The following is a 9910-nucleotide window of genomic DNA, read 5'->3' as shown; positions in this document are numbered from 1 at the left end:
GAACCATTTAAGACCAACTCAAGTCTTTTCGTAAAATAACAAGTTAAGTCCCGTGTCAAGTATTCAGTTGTCCAAGTCACGTTATTGCGATAAAAATGAAACGTAAAACTATTGAAATTGGCAACTCGCTCCATATTGCGCATGGCTTAAAAATAAAAACACCCAATATAAAAAAATAAAAACACGCAATATAATCGAATATAAAAAACAAAAAAATAAAACACGCAAATATACTTAAAAATAAAACACGCAATATAATCGAAAGACAATAATGATGACAGATAATGTTTAAAAACTTAAAAGACTAACTCTTATTGCGGACCCTCTGAAACTGTTGTACGGACCCTAGTTGGTCCGCGGACCCCAGTTTGGGAACCGCTGGTCTAAAACAATCAACCTTTGGACACCGAAGGTTATCGTCCGCCAGGCTAGAAAAACAACTAAGACTTAGACACTGGGTGAAAGTAAAGTTTTTATCACAACAATAAAAAAAAACCTGGACGCATGAAACTTTTTAGGGATGACGTCACAAAGTTACGTCATAACGGAACGTCTTAAAGCAAGCAACCTTAGGTCACGTGAGGTTATCATTCGATGTCGTGCACAAATATGCAAATGGAATGTTAGTTTAAATAAACCCATGAGATTGCGAAACGACTTGATGAAAAAGGGACATGTTCTCGTAAAATAAGAACAGTTTTTAACGGCAAGACGTTATGTAGAAATGCTTTTACCGGAACGATGTTTTGCTTAAGTTTCACCACTTTGCCGCCGGATGAACTTTCAGTTATTTTGTTGTGACGAACTGACCACCATGAACCAGCAGTAGACTGCAAACGAAGGATTTTTACAGCTTTTCTGAAAAGCCTGCGGCGAAATACTTGTTCACAGTTTGCAAAAGATCGTATACACTGCGCATCGGAAATTCAGTCAATACAATATAGGTCTATTGAATATATAAGCTATTGCTGCCAGGCATAATATCAGGTTTGTAGAGCTCTTCTGGCAAATGTAATTTTTATTCCGACGTTTCGACGTCCTATACAGGTCGTCTTCATCAGGGTAAATAACACTGAATGCGACTAGTACAGTGCACGATAAACAAAGGAAAAAAGAATGGAACGCAAGCACGTCACAACGCAACGACAACAACACGCGATAACGAATGATTGGGCCTCTAATCTTTGAGCAGGTGCCTGTAGCACGCTGAAAGCATCACGTCGGAATAAAAATTACATTTGCCAGAAGAGCTCTACAAACCTGATAGGTCTATTGCTTGATTGTTTTTAATCCTAGCAAAATTATTTTTAATAAGACTGTCAGTTTTTGTTTTAAAAGTATTAGAATATATTTAATGGTGAAAATAACGGCCCAAATAGACGTTAAAAGCGACATGCTTTATTTTCAAACGTTTCGGCAAATTCTAATGCCATCATCAGTGATCTTGATCGGCCCGTTATTTTCACCATTAAACTTATGAACAGATCCGTATATAGTGTTCCAAAGTATTAGAATATAGTACAGTCAAAAAATCATACAAAATGCCCATGTAGCAACTACAGTCTGAAACTTAATTAGTTTACGTTTTGATAAAACTTAGTCCATCGTTAGTAAAACCTGCTGAAACATTTGCTTCTAAGAGCAAGAACCTTTTATTTAGTTTGCCATATATGTTTAACAGTCAGCCCATGTAAATATCCGTGTTGCGAGTTATTCTAAAAGCCTAAAGTTCTTGAATGAACAGAAAATAGTTTTGTAGTTCTACAATCTACACTGAAGGTTAAGTACAGTGTCTGATTGAAAGATTAGCATAGGGTTGCCATACATCAGTATTTTCCCGTGACATGTCAGGGAATTTAACTGGTGTTGAAACCTGCGCCAGGGAGAAATGTCAAATTGTGCTTAAATGTCCGTAATTTAACCGTACAGTATAAAAAATATATCGGTAATACACAATATCGTAAACGATGATTGCAAATACTTAATTTAGTTCAAAATTTTGTCCTATTTAGTAAATAGACTTGTTCACAGGAAGTAACTTGTGCGCGCAATGCTATTCATTGTTACGTCACACACGACCAAGTTTACTACCTTTAATTATTTTTTCCCGCTTTAGAAAAGAGTTTTTGTGCCTTGCGTTCTATTTCAGTCAGTTTTAGTTAAAAACGTTTGCCAAGTAGGCCAGTAGTACGTTTATTCATTTTTCTACTGCAAGCAAAACCAAAACGAGCAAGATTAAATAGTTTTTTTTATCAAATATGAAACTGCAGATAAAGCCAATTGGACCTACTGTCCTACAGCTTCGCCTACCTACTGTTGAAACATACGTGCTTTGAGTAAGATGTTTCCGAAACTTATTATTTAGCAAACAAACAAATTTTTTACCTGGCCAAAGTGCTGCTGATTAGACTAATTGCCATTTGATAAAATACACATTACGGTAGCTCTTTTGAAGTTTCAAGTTAAGTTTTTTTTTATATCTAGATTTTGGGCGCTGGTCTAGAATCCTATACCACAGTTATAAAAATCAACGCACAAAATTTGAGTTAGGGTGGAGTTAGCCGATGAAAAGTAGCTGAGTATTATTTTCAGCCGCGAAAAGGCAGAACTTTACCAAGTGAGCCACGGAATATTTTCAAAACAAAAGGGGCCACAAGCATAAAAAGGTCAAGAACCCCTGTATTAACACAACTTTAAAGACCTGGCCATTTAGAATAAAATGTTCTTAAATGCCTAACTATAATTTATGTTAGCAGTAAATACCTTTCGCTGCTTTATATGCAATTTAGTTGTAGTGATACCTAGATTGACAGAGCCATTGCTTGCCAGCTCAGCCATTCAATCGATTTCTAGCAATAACCACTCTCTAGCATATTCTTTATTTAATAATAATACTTGACCCACCTTAACCCAAACGCTAACCCGCACCCTAACCCAAATAATGTTTCATTGTGGTAGGATTCTAGACCAGCGCCAAATTTTGTAGTTTTTGCCAATTTTACATTGAAAATGCATTTTTTTCGCGCCTGTCGCAAATCTAACTTATGTTTTCAGCAGCCTATGTCTTAGCCTAGCCTGTTTTGTTGAAATCAGATTAACCTAATTGCGCCGTGTGTCCCATCATTGAATTTTGGTCAACCATACAAAGCTTTTTTTCAGGCTGCCTGCGAGACGCCAGTGTTTACCGTCTTTTCAACATAAAAATACGTGACGTTTTGTAACTTTATGATTATAACATAACTTGTCACGTACCTTAATCTAGTAAATTTCTCAGGGATTTTGCGTTTTAAAATATGGCGCAGCACGCCTTGACAAAAAAAATAAAAGCCATAATATTAAAGCAAATTGTAGCCACACTATTAAAGCGCCGTGTCATTTGTTCATACCAGTTTTGGAAGTTCCCATGGAAGCGTTTTCCGCCAATTAAATTTGGAAGTTTGGGAAAAAATTCTGACGCCTGGCAAACAAACGGGAAAAAACTTGTTTTTTGCAAATAGGATGTTTAGTCGCGTGACGTTGTCATTGTTACATAACAATCACGCCCCCAGCAGTTTAGAGCATGTTGTAAACCATTGTATTCCAGGTTCAGGGCTATGGTATTGTAATATACTGCAAATAAATGTAACGTTAAAGTCTAAATTTAAACAGCTACTTCGGTATGTCAAACAAAACGTAATGGCACAAGAAAACTCGTTTTTTAGGCGATTTTTGTGGTATTCTGAGATAAATGTTTCGTCGTGTGCTCATAGGTTTTCAAGAAAAACGCGCAATGTTTGTGTTAGTTACAGTTTGCCGAAAAATTTTGGTGTCAGTTGTGTATAAGCTTCGCTAAAGTCACTCTTTTTAATGACTGGACTTACTTTATTCTTTTAAACCTATGGGTTAAAATTTTTTAACAATTAAAAAGTATGTTGCGTTTTTCCTATTTTTTAGTTTAGTTATTGCTAATAGTCGGAGGAGTTTATCAATCTTAATTGGTTAACGTTTTATTTTTTGACAAGGACTTGACTTAAACTTGCTCTAATTATTACAAATTGACTGTGGCTTTTATTTATTTAAAACTCTTGTCTTGAACTTTCACAAATGAGCTCACTGGGACTTAAATCATTTTAAAATTTAAAATAAAAGTTTACAACAAAAGATCATTGGCTATGATGATTGTCTTTGTTTACCAGTCCGTGAACTGTTTTTAGGAAACTCGTGACATTGGTAAACTTTGCTTATTCATATATAAATGACCGTTTGATAATGCATTTTTGTTGTTGTTGAGTTACTGCTCATGATCAAACGAGTTTGTCAGTTTTAATATTTGAACGTTTTTTTTTTCTGTCAATGACTTCACTTGAAGATGACTTGCTTTAATAATGAGTGGTAGCCTACATGACTTTGGGGGTTGATTTGTGAGTTTTTGCATAAGACTTGCCTAGGACTATTTTAAATTTTCGAATAACATATTTGTATAACAAACACGCATGCAAACACGTCGTATATAACATTTAAGTACACCCTATCTGTTAAACTCTGACAATAATATTAAATTATTTACATATATTAGCCTGCTATGGCATCAAATGCCTTTCTCAAGTTATAAACCTGTTGTACATAGTGTACTGCAAATATTTTAATGTTTACATTGGCCGCAAGCCAAAAAAGTCCCACCACTGCAATGTCTTTAAAAATAGGAAGATTAATCGAAAAAGTTTAGCATGGCGATTGCCAAAAGAAAGAAAGCCTTGCCAAAAGTTGCATAATGCTTTTCGTTTTTCAGGATTTTCTCACGTGAAATATTTAAAGTACAATGTAGGATGCACGCATGAGTAATTACCAGTTAGGGCTACAGCAAAAGAGATAGCGTTAGGGTTCAAATAACGGTTCTTCAAAGAAACGCAAGTCTGGTTAAACTGGTTGAAATGCGTACCTTTCGATCCGCATTTGTCTCTGCAAAAGCAACTCTAAAGAAGAATCATGTCTTTCACCAAAAGCGAACGGTAAATATCAGTTTTGTATTGATTGAAATCAGCAATGACTAGAATTAGGCACAGCTAATTAAACCACTGTTTTTAATGATCTAAATTGACCTTAGTCAATTTGAAAATGTTAGATTAGTCTTATTGAATAAATCACTAGTTTTGCTTAGCTTTGAACAAGTGAAACAGTTTCCTGTTGAACGTTTCCTGTGAAACTTCCTCTGGTATTTTAACTATAGTTTCGACAGCAATATACTTTAGACTCTCTTGTCTGAGTCCAAATCAGTTATTTATAAGTTCTAGTTATTCATAGAAATATATATTTCGCCAATCTGGCATCATCAGTCTCTGAAAAAACAAAAACAAAATAATGCAAATACGTAAACTAGGTGGTAGCAATTAAAAGTTAGAAAATAATATAACCAAAATTTCGACAGTTTGTTATCGTTCTACTTTATAGCAGGTGTGGCCATCTCATTTTTGATTGCGATCGACTAAAATGTTTTTTAAAGACTCGCGATCGACCAATTCGTTAATAGAGCCATAGAACAAACCTCACAATACATTTTTTTCTGTGGCTTCGGAAGCGGTTATTTAAAGTAGAGTGTCTTTTGCACTTAAAAAAACACGAAATATATGTAAACTCCATTTTCCTCTATTTACATAGTATTTCGGAAAACGACAAACTGCGGTTAGCCTGCAGTATAAGAACTATTTTTGCTGCAAGTTAAATTTGTAATGTACAAAGCAGCAGTTCTAAAACTGTAGCATTTTACTGTTGTTGTAAAAACACCTTACAGATTGTATGGGCAGTTTGATGGCATTAAAGTGTAATATAGTCTTAATAGCATAAAAAATATAGGACGTGAACGAAAAAGGTTTCACTGCTGTAAATCAGCCGGTAATCCGCGTTAAAGATTATACCTGCCTGGTAACTTAACAACCTTTGTAAAAAATCGACTGTAAAACTTTTTTTTTCTGCTTCAAAGCAAAACGACATTAGTTAATAAAGTGGTCGGTAAACTGTTGGACCTTTTGAGCAATTTTTAGAAAGTTTAGCGAATTCAATATTGTTAAATAAGCCAAAAATTATATTTTTAATTTTTTCCTTATTTTCAAAAAGCGAAAAAGGGGCGACACAGTTGAGTTTGCGTTTTTATTTTGTAGATGGGTTTGCTTGCCTTTGATGGCGAGCCTTTGGATTGGAATGAAATCAAACCTTACGTTGAACACGTCAAGAAACACGGAATCGCACAATTCATCAACAACTACAAGCGTTTGATGGAAAGGCCTGATGACGTGATGAAATGGGGCGATGAGGTAAGTGTTTTTTTAACGTTTTTCCAAGGATTTTATATGTCATAATGTCGCTTTGGTGCCAATTGGCAATGTGGTAATGACTTAAGTCAACAATGGTGGACTCAAGTGCAATTAAGTCACTGTTTTGAAAAGACTTGACTTGACTTTAGTCTTTTGTCAAATGACTTGACTTGGACTTAAGTCATTGAGTAAAATGTCTTGGGTTAAAATTAAGTGTTTTCATTTAACTTTTTATTATCAAACTAAGATAATTATCTTTGCAGGTAAAGCGAATATATTACTCTAATAATGACTTGACTGGGACTTTTCTTGTTATTTTTTTATAAATAATTGACTTGAAAAGTTATTTCACAAATGACTTGGTAGTAGTTATCTACTAATCTGATACTGGGGTGGTATATTGGTGCCTATCTGATACCGAATTAATTTAGATCTTCCAGCCATGATTTGTACTTCAACGCAGCAATATCTGCCTTGAAATTAAAAAACATACAAGTTACAACACTTCCTAACTTGATGGCACATTAGGCCTTAATAACCTAATATATTCAAGTTCTTATAATTAATTGACCCCAGGTATTTGTTGATTTACTGAAAATATTTAATTTGTAATTTTCAAGTTTTTGTCAACCTATAAAGGACAGACAAGTGTTTACTGTTACGTAACAGCGTGTAATTGTGTAATTGTGACAGCCTCGAGTGCCACAAGTCCATATTTAAGACGCTGTTAGCCTCACAACGCTTCATGTGATCGCTTCGTTCGAACGTGCAGTTGCTTGCCTGAGTTATCTACTTTACTTGTTTGGGCATAATAATGACGTCATTCGGTATGGGTCGGATCGCGATACTTTTTGTCCAAAATATCGGGTATCGGTATCAAAATAAAAAGTATCGGACATTCCTGTAGTATTATTACTCGTCCGATACTAGAATGATATCGGTGCCGATCCGATACGAGTTGAATTTAAACAATTCGGCCATGATTTGTAAACCTACTCGAATTTTTCACCGAACTGTAACTTTAAATATGAGAATGAGCACTCGCTACAACGTGATCTACATCATGGGCAGGATACCCGGGCACATAAACCAGTTCGTTAAGATTTTCGACACGACCGTTCACAAATACAGACCGACCAACGCGACAAGCGCAGAAAAACTGATTGGTGAGCAAATTCTGTCTACTGTATATAACAAGAATTGGACGGACAACGAGATATTTCTATAAATATGCTTTTGCTACCAGGCATAGTATATTTAAAATGTTCCTCTGGCATATATTTCTTTAACCAACGTTTCGGCTTACTATCCGGCAAGCCTTCGTCAGGGACTAACGTGTTATTTTTAAATGAACTGAAACTTTGTTCAGTAAAAGGAATATAAAAATCGAAAATTACTAACTGTTCAATCCTAAAGCGAATTTTACTTTAATGATTAAATTAAATTGACGTTTTGTTTTTTCTGCTGCCATGTAATAATCTGTAAAGCGTCTTTGTTTTTTAATGTGCTCTCTATAGTGACCTTTGAAACTTTTAAAGAAACTTGTTTACGATGCAATATTTTATGGCCGCTAAATCACGTTTTTTTTTTTTTTTTTTTTTTTTTTTGCCGGCTTACGTGTTTTACGAGGTGACGTGGCGTTTTTTATTGGCCCATTTAAAGCGACGCAGTTCTATACCGGTCATTTTTCACACAACGTGACTCTCTATATAAACTAATGCGGCGCTAACACACCTAGTGTTACCCGATACTAAAAATTTTAATCCAATACCGATATCCCCAAGGAGGGACCATTTGTTAAAACTGTTAAATTTAAACCAAAGCTGACATGCTATATTAGTTTAAATTACTTCAAACATAAACAACGGGTCACAATTTGGAGTGTTACGTAACAGTTGCATCGCTTTCCTGTGGTTTGTTCTGCGCAAGAAAGGTAAACTCACAACAGACGATTGTCAACGTAAAAAACGACCTTTGTCAGAACTGGCTGCTACAATGTTGAATGAAAGTGTTTTCATGCATTTATTGCCTTTCGCAATATTTATTAGTTTTTATGCCTTCGCAATATTCTTAAAGTTTGGTAAAATCTTGCTCAAATTAATTTCAATAATATAAAAAAAAAACAGATAAGCTGTTTTTGATTTATATTACTATGCCTGGTAGCAACAGTTTATATATTTAATTTCAATAAATCTAACACATAAACAATTACTGCACTCGGTGACCCAACCAAATGAAATACCTCCTTAATTTTGGGTCGCGATCCATGGGTTAAGAAACACTGGTCTAAAAATGGCGTAAAAAAATGGTCTTTTACAAACTTTTAAATCTTAATTTGTAATGAATCAAATGACCGAATCGAACATCAACTTACTTTCTCTAGGTTGAGTTTATGATCGTTCGCTTCGACGACGCAAACAAACGAGTTCAGCTTTCTTTGCGGGCGGCAGAAGTTTACGACATCTTACAAGAACAAAAGTCAGACAGGTTAGTGATGTTGCACTGAATATGTGAATAATAGAAATCACCTTGACCCTTGCAAGATAAAATCTCGGCCTTAATTCCTGATCAGTAACAGCAAAATACTCTAGCAAAGCTAGCAATTCAGTTCAGACACAATTAGCAGAACTTAAAAGACATATATATATTTCGCCAACAAATGCATCGTCAGAATATCTGAATAAAAAACAGGTTAGTGATTTTTTAGTATTGTACAGGGTGCGGCAGAAAAAGCTAGCACATTATAAACTTGGAAAAATAGACAAAATTGATAAGCAATCAAAATATTTATTGTCTTATCTCAAAGTCAAAAGGTTACCAGTTGATGTATTTATGTTTTAAAGATTTCATCCTGTAGATGTCGCCCTCGAGTCGCAGATTCCTTATTTCTAATCAAATCTTCCAAAATAAATGCACGGTGTTCGCCGGTCCAGGCTATTTAACATGCAGATACAAAATTTTAAAAATTTGCGCAAAACAGATTGAACACTTCGTGGAATCCTGAATTTGCAAGTTACATGATCGAAGGCGTTCCGGGCAAACCCTACCGCGGAATACTTTCCCAGTTCAACGCAGTGGAAGCCAATATGAGAATGAGGTAATCCAAACGTATAGTCTGATCAATTATACTATATTGTAGTTGCATTAGTATACTCCAGGAGTTCTTAAATCTTACTTATTAGGACAAAGTGAACTTATCTTCCATAGTTTTTTTTCCTTAAATCAAACTTTAACTTATTTTTCTGTACGTTTACTGCATTTTTCAATTTAAATTAAATTAAAAAAAAATCCGAAATTTATGCATACCATATTAAAGATTACGCGATTTAATGTTCGCCAAAAATTGTAAGGTTGTATAATGCCTGGTTTTGTGTTCTTGTCTGTTAGACGAGAAACCAAAAGTCATAATTTTGCTGAAACATTCAGTTTTCTTTTTCATAGACGGGAAGAGATTCAAAGGTTGTTGAAGCCTGATGAACGAATCATGACCATTTCCGTGTTCCCCAGGTTAGTATGACTTATGTTATGCTTATTTATTTAAACTACTTAAATTAGACTTTTTTTTATTTTAATTTCAAACTAGCTTAATTATATAGTTTTGTTCACAAAAAATGTGTGTTTAA

The 9910-nt window shown here is 34.7% G+C and overlaps 1 protein-coding gene across 1 annotated transcript in view; it reads left to right on the top strand.

Moving 5' to 3' along the window:
• The first annotated feature begins 4564 nt into the window (after nucleotides 1-4564).
• The window catches only part of LOC146158113 (glutamate--cysteine ligase catalytic subunit-like), a 46566-nt gene continuing 41220 nt past the window's right edge, over nucleotides 4565-9910 (top strand). The window contains exons 1-5 of the mRNA XM_083383739.1: nucleotides 4565-4988; nucleotides 6135-6287; nucleotides 8671-8774; nucleotides 9268-9384; nucleotides 9729-9794. Of these exons, the coding sequence (XP_083239865.1) occupies nucleotides 4911-4988; nucleotides 6135-6287; nucleotides 8671-8774; nucleotides 9268-9384; nucleotides 9729-9794 (518 nt within the window). The 5' untranslated portion in view covers nucleotides 4565-4910. The remainder of the gene's footprint in view (nucleotides 4989-6134; nucleotides 6288-8670; nucleotides 8775-9267; nucleotides 9385-9728; nucleotides 9795-9910) is intronic.

The sequence above is a fragment of the Ascidiella aspersa genome, chromosome 3 (assembly GCF_963924565.1).
Source record: "Ascidiella aspersa chromosome 3, kaAscAspe10.2, whole genome shotgun sequence".
Lineage (NCBI taxonomy): Eukaryota > Metazoa > Chordata > Ascidiacea > Phlebobranchia > Ascidiidae > Ascidiella > Ascidiella aspersa.
Note: the sequence above shows the minus strand (reverse complement) of the source record. Positions and strands in the feature narration are given on the sequence as shown.